The 18,795-nt window shown below is 48.6% G+C and overlaps 1 protein-coding gene across 5 annotated transcripts in view; it reads right to left on the bottom strand.

Moving 5' to 3' along the window:
- The window catches only part of LOXHD1 (lipoxygenase homology PLAT domains 1), a 187,833-nt gene that overhangs the window by 53,527 nt on the left and 115,511 nt on the right, over positions 1 to 18,795 (bottom strand). For 3 of the 5 annotated variants that reach the window (XM_055292404.2, XM_055292432.2, XM_055292425.2), the window contains 7 exons: positions 18,304 to 18,468; positions 14,707 to 14,888; positions 10,877 to 10,993; positions 9,703 to 9,865; positions 5,722 to 5,876; positions 1,248 to 1,457; positions 1,006 to 1,141 (listed from right to left, as the gene is read on the bottom strand). In XM_055292404.2, the coding sequence (XP_055148379.2) occupies positions 1,006 to 1,141; positions 1,248 to 1,457; positions 5,722 to 5,876; positions 9,703 to 9,865; positions 10,877 to 10,993; positions 14,707 to 14,888; positions 18,304 to 18,468 (1,128 nt within the window). Of the gene's footprint in view, positions 1 to 1,005; positions 1,142 to 1,247; positions 1,458 to 5,721; positions 5,877 to 9,702; positions 9,866 to 10,876; positions 10,994 to 12,694; positions 12,796 to 14,706; positions 14,889 to 18,011; positions 18,070 to 18,303; positions 18,469 to 18,795 lie in introns of those variants that run through there. The other 2 variants (XM_063643965.1, XM_063643918.1) reach the window with 2 other exon arrangements.

Genomic DNA, 18,795 nt, shown 5'->3' with positions numbered 1-18,795 from the left:
ATGTATCATATATGCAACATAGTGAATGAAAGTCCTAGAAGACAGCAATTTCCAAAACACACCAGATCAATCAGCATAAAACTTGCTCAGGTAGTGTCCATAGAGTTGTGGTTTCCCACCAACTATCCATGCGTCTTGCAGCTGGGGTGGTTATGACATGTAAGGAGACATTGGTATAGTGGATTTTAGGTTATACAATCTGTATCTCTTTGAAAAGTTTCCAAACTGTCTCTTCCTGGCTGGAATTACTTGCACATGGCCTTATTTTACCTTTACAGGGGGAGCCTTTCCACAGGTGATCTTAGTGCTTGAGGAAAGGCACTTTCTTGGCGGTCCTATTAGAGTGAAAAGGTAAACTGCAAGCAGACTGACTTTCTCTGCCTGACTCCACAGAGGCCACTATGTGGCCTCTTGGAGGGGCATAGCGTGGTTGTCACACTCTTATGTTTAAGAGAACTGACTATGAAGGTAGTGCATTCAAATGTTCGATAGGCAATTTAGAACTGCCTTATCTCAAAAATCTGGTTAGCACAATGAACTTGCCAGGGAATTATGATGTTGTTTTATGGAGGAAGAAAAAACTGAAGCCAAGAGACTGGCTTGTCCAAGGCCACACATTTTATTGTCAGAACCAGAAATGGAACTTCAGTCCCCAAATGACCATCTCAGGACTTCTTCTCCTGCCTTCACCACCACATCATGCCTTAAGTTTGCATGGCTGAGTGCTTTGTGTGATGCTCTAGTGACAGGTAAGGGATGTTCATTCTCACCCTAACTTCCTTTAACCTTTGTTTCCCAATCTGCAAAGGGGGCTTAGCCCTGCCCTCTCACCTTGCAGGGTTGTTCTGGGGATAAAACAGGTAATATGTGTGTAAACTATGTAAATGACTAAGTGTTAGATATGTCATCGGTGATGGTGGGGCTCAAGAATGGCTCATCCAAGAATTGCTTTAAAACATTTCCATGTGCCTGGCCCCCGTCTAAAGAGCTCCCTGGTTGGCTTACTTGGGCCCTCCTGAACGTAGTCAGCCATAGGCCCGGTCACTGTGCTGATGTCAACATCGGCCATCTTGGAGCTCAGGGCGATCTCCCAGAAGTCAGCAGGGCTGCTGCAGTTGCTGCTGCGGTCCCCAGTGTACTCCTGTGTGGGAGAACAGGACTGGCAATTGCAGCTCCAGCACCTCCACCTCGAGGGATCTCCCCTAGGCATGAGGATGGCCACAGGCCCTATAGGCCCCTTGCCTCACCTTCTCGTAAAAGAGCCTCTCGAGTCGCCCATCCTCCTTCTTCAGGGAGAGCCAGCGCCCACATAGGAACAGGAACTCATCCTCATTGGTGTCATTCCAGATCTCCACCTTCTCCACGTACCAGTCTGCGCACCACTTGGAGTTGTCATGGCGGAGCTTGATCTTGTAGATGACCCCAAGGTCAGCGGCCTCGATGATGAAGGTGTCAGCCTGGGAAGCCCAGATGTGGGGACTCAGATGGGGGGTGCACCCCACTCGACCCACTCCAGCCCCACCCTTCTGGGACCTTCCATCTCCCTCAGTTGCTGCGCTGAACAGACCTTCCTTGCCGGGGAGCCCTCCAAGCCCAAATCCCCAACACCGAGCCTGTGGGGTCCAAGGCCTCATATCCACAGTGGTCCCATTTTGCAGTCCACTTATATGCGTGCTGCCATGGAGAAAACTGCCTTCACCATGTTCCTTTTGGGAGAAGCCTGTGGGTGTTTGGAAGCCTCCTCTGTGTAAGGTGGGTGGGACCTGAAGTTCATGGGCAGAGGCAGAGGAGGGGTGGTCAGCTGGTCCTGTTCCCAGACTCCTTAGCTATGCTGAGCATTGGAGATGAGTCCAGCTGTGGCAACCGGAGGGCAAAAGCTCTTCTAGAGATGAACTTCTGAGTAATGGGAGGGGGTTTGAAATTCCCTGAGAGATGCTGAGAGGGAGTTGGATGAGCCAGTAAGGCTGGGCTGCAGGAGAGGAGGCAGTAGAGGTGAGGCTCTGGGGGAGGCAAGGCTGTGGAGGGACTCAGGGACAAACATCTGGAATGCAGGCTCAAGGGGGTTTTGTGGGGATTGTGACACAAGGCCCTCATCTGTATCCCTGAGTCTGTCTTCAGTCAAGTGGACATTCCACTCTTGTGTGCTGATTCTTTGAGGGGAGCTCAGTGAGGTGTGGATCCCAGGCTTTGAATAAGACAAGGCCAAGACAGAGTTTGAATGTGGGAAGTCAGGATGGGAGCCTGAGGAGGGTGAGAGGGGACAGGTGACACTGAGGGACACCTACTTTCCTTCTGAAAGATTTGCTGAGTGCAGGTGCCATGTGAGTCACTGTGCTGAGCCCCAGGAATCCAGAGATGAATAGAATAGGATGCCCTCTACCCCCAGGACCCCACAGTCCAGGACAGCAAGAGGAGGGGATGGGTAATTCCAGCTCAGGTGGTGGGAACAACAACCTGTGTGAGGACTAGAGCCAGGCCTAGGAAGACAGATGTCTCCAGGTGTCAGCATTAAGCTGCAGCTGGGGGGCTGGGCTTTCCAGGCAGCTCAGGTGGGGACAAGCCCATGGCCAAGGCAGCTGCAGGTAAATAGCCGCTAGTAGTGTGTAGCCAAAAGCAGATGTGGATGGGAGCAGTCCTGGGGTGCTGGCAATCCACTGGGTTCACCAGAGTAAGAATGGGCCCACCCTGAGATACAGCAATTCCACTTGTTTGCATCTGTCCTGGGGGAAGACCTTCACATTGCACAAGGATGTTTATCACAGATAATTTTTACAGTGGAAAATTGGAAGCCATCTGGGGTCCTGTGCTTGGGGAGTGGCTAAATAACTGGTAAAGCCTTTCCTGCAGAAAGTTGTGTGTGCAGTGGCTATAGAGAAGAGTCACCTCCATCTATGTTTGAATACCCTGGCAGAGAGACATTTCCAAGGCAGCCATGCATGCCAAGGGCAAGTTAAAGAAGTGTTTATATAGCATGATGCCTTTTATGTAAAGCAGTAATACCATGGAATGGCTTACCTATTTTCTATGGGTGCATGTACATGTAAGCAGAGAAAATGTTTGGAAAGATGCTGAGGTAGGAGAGAGGGTGAGGCATTCTGGAAACTGCACTCAGTGGTCTGCAGAGGGCACTCTGAACAGGCCAGTGGGGGTAGGCCATGAAGGTCTGCAAATCCCATGAAGGACTCAGGGCAGATCTGGGACCCATGGGGAGCCTTTGCAGGCTTGAAGTGACAGAGTCACTGGTCAGCTTTGGACAGGTTAACTGAGGAAGCTGGAGGGTGGGTTGGATGGCAGGGCCTGGAGCAGAGAGACCACATTGGCTCAGTGAGTGAGCTGAGATGAGGCAAGGCTGAGTGGAGACAGGGCAGACTTAGCTGATCTGAGATTATTTAGAGGGAAGACTCTGGAACCTGGCGATTGACTGGAGGTGGGTGGGGAGGGGTTTCCAACAGGGAGAGGGGTGTCCAAGATGACTTCCATATTCTGGAGTGATCAGAGAAATGGAAGCTTCTAGATACTCAGCAGTGAACTTAAGGTCACACGGTTAGTAACTGAGCCAGAAGTTGCTCCAGCTCCCCTGATGGGGCATCAAAACTGGAGGAAAAGTGAAGAAAGTGATGGGGCAGAATGGGGCAAAGATTTTTTCTTGTGACATAACAATTGCTGAGATAGAGGAAGAAAAAAAACGGAATCTGAACACAGAAGGGAATGGTTGCATCACCTTCATTTATACTTCCATTCATTTATTTACTTAATCCATATTTATTGAATGCCTGTTCTTTGCCAGAGTCTGTAAATAAAGCCATGCATAAAAATGGACCTCTCAGCTGTATGTTGTACATTGCTGCTTTTACAATGCATTTACCAGGCATCAACACCAGGCGTCAACTAGGGCAGGGGACAGGTGAGCTTTCCCAAGGCTTGACAATATCCAGCACAAAGAGCTACCTGCCTGCCAGACATGGTTCTAGGCACTTCACATTTTTTATTCAGTTGACCTTCACAGTAACTCAAAATTAACTCTTTTTTAGGGTGGAGGAAAAGGAGGCACAGAGATGTTAAATAACTTGTCTAAGATCACACAGCTAGTAAGTGTCAGAGCCAGGATCTGAGCTCAGGTGACCTGCCCCTAGCATCTGGGGACCTGATAAATAATATCCCTAGTGTAGAGTCAGGGACAATCACATAAATCACTTGACCTTTTTGGCATTCTATTTTTGCAAGATGGAAAGAGGAGGATAGGACTCCTTCTACCTACTTTATAAGGGCAATGAACAATTCGATCTCTTGTGGAACATGAATGTGTGTGTTTTAGATTATTTCTTCCTGGTACAACATGCTCTTACATCTTGTCCTGTTTTTCAGCCCAGAGGTCTAATTAGCAATCATATTACTATTCCTGCTCCACATGCAGTAAACTGAAGTTAAAAGTAAATGGTTTCTATCTGGTTGGTGAAGCAGTGAATGGGAGTGCTGGGGGGTCTGACTCCTGGAGACCTGGCAGCCAGGCTGGGTCTCCTTCCACAGTGTCTGACTCATGGGGTCACCAGCCAGCTGCAGACCCACTTAGATGACACCCACCTTTCTAGTCCCAGGGCTAATATCCTCCCCACTAGTAGAGTGGTTCAATGTTAAGGGATATGCCTGGCTGAGGGTCAGGTTTAAGGAGACCCTTGATAAATACCCATTGGCTGATGTATGAAATCCCCAGACATGCACAGCCACTGGCAAGAGCACAGATCGGGTTAGGAGCCAATCCCCTTAACCTGATCTCCCTGCGGAGATAGCCTGGCCTGTGGGGATTTCAGGCAGATTTCAGTGCATGGAGAGGAGAAGGAAAGGAGGCTGAGGAGCAAGTGCATGGAGGGGCAGGGGGCATGCCAGAAAGGGCACGGAGTGGGAGGATTAGAGGCGGGGAGAGGGGAGCCAAGCTTGTGAGAAGGGAAGTTTCATAAAGCCCACCCTTAGAGACTCCTGTGTTTTTGTAAAATCAGTCTGTCAGAGCTGGAAGAGCCTTATACATCACCCAGTAGTGTGGTTTTCAAGCCTTTTTATAGCCACAGAACCCTTTGCTTAACAGAGGGCTTGCCTGGCACTGTGATCAACAGGCCAGGTCAAAGTGGATCCACCTGGGAGGGAGTGGGGTGTCCATCTGCACCTGTCTCCACCGCTCCCAAGGGCCTTGGAGCCACCTGGGGCTGTACACAACACAATTTAGCCAATTCATATCTGACCCTTCAATTTACAGATGAGGAAACTGAGGCCAGAGAAGTTGAAGCAGATAAGGAGTTGATAGCAGAACCAGGCCTCCAGATCCCCTCTCCACCCCACAGTTCAAGTCTCTGTCAGCACAGCCCCTGCCATTCTGCAGTGTTCACCTCCACGTTCATGAACCATGCACAGTGAACTGGATTTTCTGAAGATGACCCAGCCCCATGCAGCCAACAACCTGGAGCTCCAGCAGGCCTCCTGCTTGTCCAAGGCCGGCCTTCTGCTTCACCTCATCCCCTATGCAGGACCCAGGGTAGGTGCATCAGCTAGGAGAGGGGAACAAGGCACACTTGCAAGGGAAGGGCAAGGGCAGAGGCCCAAATGAGTGTGCACAATGCCCCATGGAGTTCCTGGATGTCCCTGGGAACCAAGAAGAGCTGGCACCTAGATCATTGGGCCTGGGGAGGAGGGGAGGAGGGAAGGAGGGTAAACTCCGTGTGCCCCTCATACCGTTCCTCTCTCAAACTTGTTGGTCCGGTTCTCTGACTTGCCAAGGTATCGCTCCCCAGTGTCCCCGAGGTCTCCATAGATGGTGATGTACACCTTGGCATCCGTCCCTGCCCCAGGAATGTTCCCTGTGAAGATCTGCACCGAGTACAGCACAACTGGGCAGGTGGTGGGACAGACAGACAGACAAAGGGAAGAAAAGGGTGACAGCGCTTTAGGTCTTGGGGAACTGGATTTGTAGGAGGTGCTAACCTTCTGGCCTAGACTTCAAGGGGTTAATGCCTTCCTTTTGTTTGCTCAATTATGCATATTCAGCTTCAAATCCATGTGGATTCTCCAGTGGGAAGTGTGCTCATCTGATCTAGACCCAGGTAGGCTCTATGAGATCCCAAAAATATAAACTTTTTTCTAGCACCCCTCAAACCATCTATCTGCCCATATAGCTGTCTGTAGTGTACACAGAGAAAGACTCAGAAACTACCTGAGATGTGTCCACACTGTGGTCACTAAATCTACCTGCCATGATACATGGCAATAAAATGCCTTCCCATTTGAGGGTGACCAGTGTCAACACCAGATCCTTCTAAGTGGTTCATAGCAAAAAAATATTTTTTAAAGAACAGTTTCCCCTCTGTTCATTTCCTCATGTTCATTTATTCTCCAACCCACTGCCACCCTCCCCTGCCCCAGCGGTCCAGGTCAACTCCTCACCAAAGCCACTGTGACTGCTGCCCTCTCCTTGGTCTCCTATGGCCCATAGGGAAGGCTCAATAAATATTGGTGTCACAATTATTAAAATTATTACGAAAAATAAAAATGCATGGTATCTTGTTTTTGTTCTGCTGTTTTAATTTAAGGAAAAATAAAAGATCTCCTTTCCCAACCTTCTCATTAGCAGGGAGACTCGTCTTGCATTTTTATGAAGGCTAAAAATTGGTTGGCCCCTCTCTGTATCCTCTGTCTTTGGAGATTTTGAGTTTCAGGCCAAGGAAGAGGGGACTTGGCTGGATTATCCCCAAGGTGAGAAATGGAAGCTGAAAGTCAGAGGTGGCCAAAGTGGGAGGAAGGTTAACTTCCCTTGTCCTGGGAGGGAGTGAGGATTCGGGAGTAATTGTGGGCCACAGGGACCCCTTACCTGCACACAGGGACCCTATAGGGAAGTGACAGCTGGGCTTCTTTGTGGACTTGATGCTTGAAGGGGGCCTCAAGCATGGAACAGAGGGTCTTTTGACAAAGCCAGATTCATGCAGGAGTGTTTCTGGCCACCCAGAGAAATGATACTTGTGTGTTGGTGGAGAGCCAGTCGTGACACTGTGTGACAGTGAGCACAGCTGGGAGTGGCACTCACCCTGGACTAAGGGCCAGGCCTCTCCTGTGAGCCTCAGGATTCCTAGAAGACCCTCAAAAAGGGGATTCCCCTCCCTGCCGTGAATGAGTTGGGCTTTCTTATTAGCCCTTGCAAGTGGGCTCAGAACCACATTTCATTAAATTTAGATAAGTAAAGTGATGTGAGTTGCTTGTCCCCATGGCTGTGGAACACATTCACACCCACAGCAGGGTTCCCATGATTTTCTTATTTTCCACTGGGTTCTGTAGCATTATTCCCTCCTGCTCTCCTTCTGTGTGGCTGGACACTCCTTCTTGGGTAGCTTTATGGTTTCCTAATCTTCCACCCATGCCTTGGATGCCAAGGCCTCCCAGGTTCCACCTGCATTTCTCAGCTCTCATCTTGCACTTCCTTGAGTTCTCTGAGTCTTTGCCTCCAACCCAGGTCCTTCCTTTGCTTCGGATCCACACACTTATTACCTAGAGGGCGTCTCCACGTTGACCAGACCCCAAAATCATAAACTCACATGTTCAAACCTAAACTCTACCCTCTCCTGCAACCCCCGTCCCTTTTCCAAACCTTCTCCCCAACCACCTTCCTTGTCTCAGTGGCCCTGCCCAAGCCACTACCCTCCAAAGTTCCTGGGTGCATTGTGAGAGTTGACCTGAAGAGGCTGGTCAAAGACACCGCCAGGGGCAGAAACCAGGGACCAGGCACACTTGCTCCCACCCCACCCTGCCCCACTCAGCTCAGTGCAGAAACCTGTCAGCATTTCACACAGTACATTAATAAAGAAAATCCTCTCTTTATTGTCTAAATGTTACCTAAGCTTGTCTTGCTAATACTGACCTGCGGTGACATTAGGAAACTTGTCATAGTTTAGACACGAGAGTCGACGGTCCTCCCCCTCATTTCCCCCCCCCATCCATTTTCTAGCTGTGCATTTGGGCCTACTCCATATGTGAGCTAATCACAAGTGTCATGGGCCTATAGGGACACCTTTTCTAAGAGCCTGTGTCCCAGAGCAGGATGCTGTGTCCCCAGGGGCTGGGATGAAATGGCCCCCTCACTCCCCCTTCATCTGCTGCTTTCTCCAGTCCTCTGGGAATTAGGAAAACTGATTCAGCTTCTGGGTGCTGAGCAATGCGGTAGTGCAGTCAGAGCCAGCTATTTCTGGATCCTCCTCCCTCCCCGTCCCACCCAGGCCACCCGGCGCATCCGTGGAGAGATGTTTCCCTAGAAACATCACCGAGCTCAGAGTGAGTTTTGTGGTGTGTTATCCACACAGAACAGCCCAAGTGCTCTCCTGGGACAGCTTTCCAGGGCATCCTCCGGAGTCCAAGTTGAGAAGGAAGTTATCCCCAGATTTAATAGCAAAGACTATGTGGAGAAAAGGATAGGAGTAGGGGAGTCACACTATTGAGGCAACACTCATTTTTATTTCTGGGCGACAACTCAGGTTAAAGGAAAGGTAGAGCTATAGCTGTTTTATTTCCAGTGACAAAAAAGGAAGATGGTGTTTGCCTTTTGTCTTTTGGGTGTCTTATCCACTTGGTGGGCAGAAAGACCTGTCTTCCTGTCTCCATAAGGGGCCCAGAATTTTAAATTTTACTCCAGTTTTTCCAAGAAGACAACACAACAAATTTAAGGTGGATTTTCAAGCTCTTGGAGCTTCTTTGATCTGTGTAGGCTGCCCTGCTAGAGAGATCTACTGTATTCCTTTTCTATCATCAGGGGTAGAAAGACTGTTTTTTGCAAATGAATTTGACTGTGAAATAGCTCAAGATAATTCAGAGCTGAATGGCTCATGAATAACATGGGGATTGACATGGACGATGCCATTACTGGTCAAAACAGAGGTATGACTCTGTCCACGTGTTCTGAGAAAAGGTGTGTGTGTGTGTGTGTGTGTGTGTGTACACATACACAATGTAGAAAGAGAGGAGAAGAGAAGGCTGAGGACTGAGCCTTGAGGAATACTATCTAGCATGAGAAAAGAAACCAGCACTCTAAACACTTCAGAGAGGTAGGAAGAGAACTAGAATATGGTGGTATCACCAAAAGCAAAGGAGGAGGAAGTACAAGAAATGGGTGGCCAGTTTGATGCAAATCCTTCAGAGAAAACCACGTTGATGAAGAATGGACACGTTAACCAGCCCATCCAGAAAAGAAACTCAGGACCTTGGACATTCTAGAGCCATGCCAAACTACTGAGAACAAATACACAACGGTTCCAGTTACATATAAATCAAGAAGGTTTCTTGATTCATACTAAGTTGAGACAGCTGAGTCCAGCAAGAGCAGAGAGGCGAAAGCCAGTGATTGGCAGCAAATAAATGAATAGCAGGGAGAAAACAGGGACGAGGATAAACCAGGAACAAGATTCCCCTTATCTGGATGTATCATCTCAATGTCAGACCAGGGAAGAATTTTAGCGCAAACCTTGGAGTGAGACAGCTGAGACTTTGAAGACTAGCTCAGCCATCTATTAGCTGTGTGCACTTAGGCAGATTATGCAACCTCTGTGAGCCTCAGTGGCCCTCTCTACAGAGTGGAGGTAACAACAGACCCTCCTCCTGGGTGAAGAGGCTCAGCCTGGCACAGGGCATGTGCTCGGGAGGACCAGGGGTCCTGGAGGGTGTCCACACCACACTTACTGTCCAGAGGCTCTTCTACTTCCTTGTAGACTTGCCGTAAGGACCCATCTTTCATATATTTCTCAGTGAAGATGTCATACGGAACCAGTTCTCGAATGGTCTTTTTGTCATCCTCGGAGGTGGCAAGCCACCGATCACATGGGAAAGTCAAGGTCTCTGCACCCTGGGTTGAGGCAGAAAAAGGAAAATTAGCCCTTAATGTGAAAGCTGCCAACTTCAGGGATTCTTCAGCATCTCAATACTCATGGAGACCAAGGACAAGGATCATGGGGCCCCATAAATAATATAAAAGCCACAGGAGAGCCCCTTGCCCCAATTTCAGTAGATCAGTCTTAAAGACTTGCACAGCCACATCAGAGTTTGGCTCTGAAAGGCTGGGGTTCCCAGGGTCACTTAAAAATAGGTATCTGAACTCCATCCTGGAGACTCAGATTCAGTGGGTAAGAGGAGGGGGGTGCTCTGTATTTAAAAATTGCTCCCTCTGGCTGGGCATGGTGGCTTATGCCTGTAATCTCAGCACTTTGAGAGGCCAAGGCGGGTGGATTACCTGATGTCAGGATTTCAAGACCAGCTTGGCCAACATGGTGAAACCCCATCTCTACTAACAAAATATAAAAATTAGTCAGGCGTTGTGGCGTGTGCCTGTAGAACTAGCTACTTGGGAGGCTGAAGCGGGAGAATTGCTTGAACCCAGAAGGCGGAGCACCATTGCACTCCAGCCTGGGTGATGGAGCAAGACTCCATCTCAAAAAAAAAAAAAAAAAAAATTGCTCCCTCTTCATTCATATCCATAGCTATGGCTGAGATCTATCTCCTATGTTTATACTTTTGTGGCTTCAGAATGTTTTTAAAGTTGTCTGGGGTGGATTTTCTATGTGAGTTGACCTTGAGTTACAGGAAGGGCACTCTGGTCAATCACTAGTAATATGGCCTTAGAGGTGGGGAGGAGAGACATGCCCAGACCCTCCTCCTTGACCACTAAACCAGGTTCTAGAAAATTCTGCTTGGGACCAGAGCTTGTTTCTGCACTCTGAGTGAACTGGGTGAATTTTCATTATGAGATTTTTATCTCAATAAGGCTGATCTAGCCAGCAGGTCCTTACAGGGAATTTGCCTTGAACCTGCTCTGGAAAGGGACAAAAGAAACAGCAGGACAGACCAGTCAAAAACTCACGTCTTTATCCGGGAGGAGCCTGCGGATGTCCACGTGAGAGCAGTGCCACCCAGGATTCATGCCCGTGTTATTATGGCCAATCCGAATTTTTTCAATGACTTCTCCCACATCTTCTAACTTTGGAAAAGAGATAAGGCACCAGATGTTAGCTGAAAGATCCAGGAAAGTATGGCCTCGGCAACATCCTGCTTCCCCAGGGCATCCATCTTGAGTCCCTTTGCACTTCCTCCTGATACGTCTCCACTGTCCAGCCAGGTCAGCTCCCATTGTCCTTGACACACATGCCACGCTCATGCCTTATGTCCCCTCTCTTAAAGTCAGTCTTGACTCCAGAACTTGGTTTAATCAACCTTCTCTGGGAGGGGGACCCCTCTTCAGCGTGGAGCCCAGCTCCCCATCTGCCACTGCTCACTGTTGTAGCAACTCATCCCCTGTGTGAGAACTGAACTGGGTAGCAGAAGATGAGTTCTGGCTGTGCCATGCTCCTGTCTTGCCAAGTTGACTTATTCAAGGCCCCGGGCCCCTAAGAGTCCCCCACCTTCCAGCCACTCCATTTCTGTGCTCCCACATAGAAATGCCAGTCCCTCGAACTCCACATTCCTTGCCACGGGGCCTTTGCACATGCTTTGCTTGCCTCTCTGCCTTCCTCTTCTTTACCTAACCCCACACCTGCTCAATCTCGTAATCCAGGTCTCAACTCAATGATCACTTCCTCAGGAAAGCCCTTAACCTCCCCAAGAAAGTTAATTTTCTTCATGACAGGCTCTTGTTGCATAGTGGAGCCCTGCCTTGGAGTACTTCTCATATTTGTAAGTTTTCATTTATTTGTGTGACACCTGCCATCTCTTTCACCACTGAGAACCACAAGGCAGGCACCATTTTGTGCTGCACTGTATCCTGAAAACCTAGAACAATGCCTATGACCTAGGTACTCAATAAGCATTGGTTGCAAGGACAAAAGAGTATTTCCTTAGCTGCAAAATGAGTATGATAAAATCAGCCAGGCCTTCTCATAATGCAGTGGTGAGCCTTAACCACGATGGTGTGCATGAAAGTCCCTTGAAAAAAGAAGCTGATACATGTGTGCCAGGTGAGCCCCTGAACTGGGCGGGGGATGGGGCAGCTACAACATCTTCTCTCTCCCACCTGGAGCCTCCAGGTATGGGATGCAGAGGAGAATCTCTGGCTTCTGTGACCTTAACCCTCTAAGCACTAAGTTGCATGGGACAGGATGGCCACCTCCGTTTTGTTGTTGTTGTTGTTTTTGAGATGGAGTTTCGCAGTTGTCGCCCAGGCTGGAGTGCAGTGGCGCAAACTCAGCTCACAGCAACCTCCACCTCCCAGGTTCAAGCAATTCTCCTGCCTCAGCCCCTGGAGTAGCTGGGATTACAGGCGCCTGCCACCATGCCCAGCTAAATTTTGTATTTTTAGCAGAGACAGGGTTTCACCATGTTGGCCAGGCTGGTCTCGAACTCCTGACCTCAGGTGATCCACCCACCTCGGCCTCCCAAAGTGCTGGGATTACAGGCGTGAGCCACCACGCCTGGTGGCCTTCTCAGTTCTAACCCCTCAGAGAGCAATGTGGCTTTTAGGGGACAGCTACTTATGGTTGGTGGGCCTCAGAGAAAGACTCAGAGGACATCAGCATCAGAAGGGACCCTAGTATTCTGGAAGGTGAAAGAATTAGGCAGAGAAGGCTCTGGAACTGAACTGCTTGAGTCTAGATCCCAGTTCTGCTGTTTTAAGACACCTTAAGTAAGTCTGCTTAACCTTTCTGCACTTTATTTCCTCATCTGTAAAATGGAATGATCATACTACCTATGTCTTGGAAATGTTATGAAGATTAAATGAGTTGATACACATCAGGTCCTTAGAACTGTGCTGGCCCTTGGATGTTCTCAATAACTCTTAGCTATTATTGTTCTTTTCCTGGTCAACCCCTTTTCTTAGGAGGAGGCCACAGAGAGAGGAAGCAGCTTCATCCTGAGTTAGTGGCTGAGCCACAGTCAGATCCAGGGTTATGGACTCTGCAATTCAGCGTTTTACCTCCTACCTGAAAATCAATCAAAAAACGGAAGTGCAGAGAGAGGGACACAGGTGGGCAGAGAGACAGAGGCCAGGAGTCAAAGCCCTTTCATTTGTTTCCCAGCTCTCACACTCCCCCCAAATACAGAGAGATTTGAAAAGAAAAAAAAAAAGCAACAAAATTACTGGCAAATTATAGCTGTCTATTAGCAGGGACTTCATTGATAAAAACTCCCCGGAAGTCATGCCCGAGGTGTGATCACAGCCTCAGCCGCTGACGGCATCAGGCCTGGATGACTCACACACCATGACATTTTGGGTGGATGAGACGTTAGCTTTGTGTGGATTAATGAATCACCCTTAAATTTTCTCGTTAAAAGACTCAGCAAAGGTGACAGACCTTCCCACAAGTGCTGACTGCTCCAGAGAAGGTGGGAAGAGAGCAGGGCGTCCCCTGGGATAGAGACTGGCCCAGGAAGAAGGAAGGTGCCCTGGGCTTTGTTTCCTATCAGAAAATAAGGGGCACATCTCCAAAGATCCCACTGCCTGGAGGGCCCAGCCTTCTGAGGCTCCTGGCTTTTCTCCTTCAGGGTCTCCTGCACTACCCCTCTAAGTCTTGCTTCATTACTGCCGTCCATCCAAGTCACATCACACTCCTCCCATGGCTTCTAGTCAAACCTCAAGCCACACGCTTATTTCCACCTCTGAGCTGTTGGCCATGCTGTTCCCTTTGCTAGGAACGCCTTTCCTCCTTGTCCCTGCTAATGCCCGCTTTCAGATCCAACTCAAAGCCACCTCTTCCAAGGAGCCTTCTCCGGTCTCTAAACAGTGATAGTAAGCTCAGTCCATTTGCTTGTCTACTGCAGTAGCTAAGAGTGCATATTCCAGAGCCAGTCTTCCTGGGTTTCAATCCTGCTCCCACTATATCCTAGCTGTGTGGTTTTAGGGAAGAGGTTTACTCTGTGCCTTAGTTTCCACATATTTACATAGGGACAATTACAGCACAGAGTTTTTATGATAATTAAGTGAGTTAGCCTATGACAGTGCCCTCTGACCCACAGGGTCCCTGCCAATGACCATCACCAGACTCTCTCATTACCTTTGTTGGCAGGACTGGGGTCCCCAACTTGACCGTAAGCCCCTCTCAGGCAGGATCTGAGCTCTCCCCTTCTCTTGTGTCTCCCACCCAACCTAGTGCACAGCTGAGCACACTGGGCAGGCACAGTGTGTATGCACTAAATTGAAGTATATGGATTCCAAGGTGCTATGACCTGCATGCACAGTAAACACTGAACAACAGCAGCCCCATTGTCAAGACCTGATGGGAAGCCATGGAACATACAGAATGCTCTTCTCTATTAAATTGTTTGACCATAGCTTGAGAGCTGAGCAGGAGACCCTAGCCCATGACCACTGGTGGTGGGATTTCCACCTCTCCCTGGCTAGCAGTATCAGCAGAACCCCACAACCAGCAAGTCTGGGAGCCATGTTCCACCTGTGGGTAAGTGTCTATTGTTGGAAGCTCTAGAGAGGCCTGTTGGCTTTATGCCTCTAGTGTTCCCAAGTCCTGTCTCTCATCATTGCCTTTGATTCTGACAGCAGTCCAGGAGGAGCAGGGTTAGCTTCACCATTCCCCTGGTTGCTTGGATGTACTGAGGCCCAGGAAGGTAGGATGAGCTGCCCACCTTCCTCTCTAATAGCAGTGCATCAGGATGAAGGGCATGTGTTCTGCCCTGAATGTAGGGCTTCTCCTCTCCCTCTGTCTGACCTACTCCATCCCTGGACAGCCTGCTGTGCCCAAGTACCTCTACAATGAAGCGGGAGGCAGACTTCCTCTCGAAGAACTGCTTCTGTTCTCTCTTGTTGGTGCACAGATACTTCTGCTGGGTGCACACGGCATCGCAGCCATATATGATGATGAAGATGTTGGCATCTGTCCCAGCAGCAAAGACATCACTGGTGTACAGGGTGATCTCGTAAGGAACAACTGAGGGTAGTGGTCAGAGGGCAAAGCCAGAGTGGATGAGAGAACAGAAAACAAACATGGTGAGAGCCAGTTCTTCACCAGCACCACTAGCCCGGACCCTTGCACTGGGGAGCTGCTGCCCAGGGACCTGGACCTTCACAAGGTTGCCTAGCAACTGCAGGTGGGGTCCTGTCCTGCCCAGCCCCCACGGAAAACCCTCACCCCCTCAGACCAGGGTGTGTGAGCCTCTCACATCCCAGAGCACATGTAGCAGACTGGTTGAAAGCATAGGCTTCGGAATTTGACAAGCTCAGGCTGGAATCCCAGCTCTGTCTTGACCATTGGTGTAATCTGGGCAAGTTACATCTAAGCCTCAGTGTCCATTGTCTGTAAAGTGCCCTCGACAGGGTGCTTGGCTGAAGAGACTCCATAAACAAGAGCACTAGATTTCAGGGGGCAACTTGCTGATTGGATCGGCCAGTCTACGGTAGTGAGCATTCTTTCACTCTTCTCCCTATCCCCTGCTCCCAGTCTCTCACTTGCTCCCAGATGGCCTGCCTGCCCCAACCCATCCACCTCACACCCAGCCCCTTATTCAGGTTCCATCATATTACATAGGTCTTTTATAGGGGAGGGGATAGCAGGAGGCGAGGGCTGCACCAGGGTTTACTTGGTCCCACCAGGGACTATCTCCCCTCGAAAGAGGGTTGACAAATCAGTGCTGTTAGCAAGCAGCTTCCTGGTGGGCAGCCACCAGTGTGAATAGAGACCAGTATGTCTCTATGCATGGGTGGAAAACCTTTGCTTCAGAAACTTTTGGGGATGCTTGTTAAAAATACAGATTTGCAGGCCAGGTGTGGTGGCTCATGCCAGTAATCTCAGCACTTTGGGAGGCCAAGGTAGGCCAATCACTCGAGGTCAGGAGTTCGAGACCAGCCCGGCCAACATGGTGAAACCCTGTCTCTACTAAAAATATAAAAGTTAGCTGGACATGGTGGTAGGCACCTGTAGCCCCAGCTACTTGGGAGGCTGAGGCAGGAGAATTGCTTGAACCCGGGAGGTGGAGGTTGCAGTAAGCTGAGATCACGCCACTGCATTCCAGCCTGGGTAACAGAGTGAGACTCTCTCTTAAAAAAAAAAATACAGATTTGCAAGCCCTGCCTTAGTTTCTCTGCAGGATGGGTCTAGGGATCTAAATATTTAACTCATACTTTATACTAAAGTTTGAGACCACCTGAAACAATGTATTGCTATAGTAACTATACGTTAGTTCATTAGCAAGTTGTGAAACGAGTTTAGTGGGTTGTCAACAGTATTTTAAAAAATATGTAGAATTGAAAAACATCTAATAGAAAAATATCACTGTATATCACATATAATGAGGGTACAATTTTTGTGACATTTTTATTTTTTGCATACGCGTATAAATGTGTACACTTACTCTGGGTCACAGTAACTGAAAAAAAAATTAAGAAAAAAAAGAAGAATATTGAAAACCGAGAGAAACAGTTCTAGTGGATGTCTACTCTATCCTGTAATCTTGGCCCTTGAAAGGAGTCACAGTAGAAGCTTCCTTCTCTCTTGTGGCCCTAACCTTCTCCAGATGAAGATGTTGCTTTCATTTATCATCATAGTTACTTTGCTGTAGGGCTGTAGTAGTGATACTTGCAGTAGTAATAGTAGTAATAGTTATCACTTATTAAGTACTTCCTACATGTCAGACTTTGTACTGAGCATGCTATGGTCCTTATCTCCTTTAACCCTCACAATGACCCGAGGGAGTAGGTATTATTACACTCCATTTTACAGATGAGAAAACCAAGGCTCAGAGAGGTGAAGTAACTTGCCCAAAGTCACATGGTAGAACTTGAACTCCAACCCAGGCCTGTCTGACCTTAAAGCCTGTATGGTCAGCCTCTAGGAGTCTTGTTGCTGTGAACTAGAGATAAGTACTGCTGCTTAGCCACAGGCAACAGAAAGGGACAGCCCACGGAGGTGACCACTCGCCCCACAATGGCTTGAAAAGACCCTCGCCTATAGGTTGAAGGGAAGCAGCCTCGACCCTACCGGGTGCTCAACCAATAACAGAGGTGTCATCTCTGCAGCATACAGTTCCTTCCTCTGAGCCTCTGGGGTTTCTCCCTGACCCAAGACTTGGAAAGCCTTCAACAGAAAAGCTGGCAACAGAATCTGAGCTTTCCTGAGACTGGCCAGCAGTAGGAGAACCCCTGGAAGTTTCTGGGCAGGAACAGCTCACCCTTTAGGTTAGTTTTAATATCAGGCTGGAACTGAACATATTCAAAGTCAAACCATACAAACTCTTTATCTTTTTTTTTTGGCATGGCGTGTCCTAGGGCATGTAGGGAGAAATGGATATGTTTGTCCTCAAGGGTCCCACCCAATGCTGCTGCCAATCCCATGTACATCTTTCAGGCCAGAGTCTGTCCTCGCCTGCAGGTGACTCCTGGGAATAGAGGCTGGATGCAGGGCTGGCTTTGGGCATGCCCAGCCAGAGAAATGTCACTTCATTTTAGACTTTGGATCAGAAGATATTTTGATGATCTGTTCATTTCAGTTTATTGCTTTAGGCAAAAAATTGTTCATCACTGATACATGCTATTAAGTATGAGTTGTTTGGGGGAAATCTTGTGGTACAGTTTATTATTTAGTTAGAAAAAATTATATGCTCTGGATTTTATTCAGATTTTACCAAATTCAGACAGACTTTTAGAGTTTAGTTAATTTCAGTTTGATTCCCAGTACATAGTACTACGTACTTACATGTCTATAAACATTTAATACATTCTTTCTGATGATGACAGTGGAAAGGAAGTGTCAAAACTTCACTAAATTACTCCCTTCCCTTCTTCCCCTTAGCTAGAAAAGGGAATTACATTCACCTTCTTTTTGAATTCTGGGTCTGGCAGGGTCCAGGCTGTGTTTCCCTTCAACCCACAAGTGAGGGCCCTTTCAAGCCATTGTGGGGCTGGCAGTCACGTATACCACCCAAGAAAATCTTATACTGCTGACTTATTTGGCATGTTAATGACTGGAATAAGGATTGGTGACAGGGTTGATAATGATTCCTCAGTTAGACCTTTATCTTTCTTCCTTTTGGATATTGCTATCACCCTGCATTGTTACCTCTATGCTGCAGATGAGGAATCTGAACCCTAGAGAGGTTAGGCTCTCTATATGTTGTCACCAGCTAGCTTGGAGTGGAGTTTAGAATAAATTTCATATTTTCATTTCCTGGATCCAGAACTCTGCCCACAGCCCCCACAGAGCTCAGAAAATTCAGGACAGGGATGAAAGACCAAAATCTTCAAGGTGGGCCTGGCCCACAGTCAATCCTGAAGGAGGAACTGGGGCTGAATTGGGGTAACTGGTGATGGGGCCCCAGAGAAGGGCTGGCCTTGTCGTATGTGGTTCCTACATGGCGTGTACAGTCTCGTCTGAAGCTCTGCATGGAAGAGGTCTCTGATGATGGACCCGTCGTCTTCATTTTTGGCCAGCCAGCGGCCACAGGGAAACGTCATGCACTTCCCAAGAGATGGGGCATCCACCTCTACCCAGTCTACAAACCAGCCTGGGGCCTTGCCTAGAGAGAGAGGAGACACAGAACCCATCAAGGACCTGAGCAGAGATGATTTCCTGTGGCTAACTTCAGGGACTCCTGACATCCTTCCTTAGGTGGCTGGCTGATACCATTAACATGACATCCCTTTTGCTTGCAGCATTGCTAAAGTGACTCCCATTAAAATGTGCACCCAGATGTTGAAGCTGGATCACACTCCAGGCTGCTGTCAGTGAAACTAGTAAAAGAGCATCAATAGGAGATGACAGGAGAGTAGGGGGAGGCTGAGGTGGGAGGGCACTGAAAGTAAGCAAGGATGCTGTCCTTCCTTGAAGAAGGGGCTTCAAACAG

The sequence above is a fragment of the Symphalangus syndactylus genome, chromosome 1, assembly GCF_028878055.3.
Source record: "Symphalangus syndactylus isolate Jambi chromosome 1, NHGRI_mSymSyn1-v2.1_pri, whole genome shotgun sequence".
Lineage (NCBI taxonomy): Eukaryota > Metazoa > Chordata > Mammalia > Primates > Hylobatidae > Symphalangus > Symphalangus syndactylus.
The sequence above is the reverse complement of the archived record's forward strand: the minus strand, read 5'-3'. Positions and strand labels throughout refer to the sequence as shown.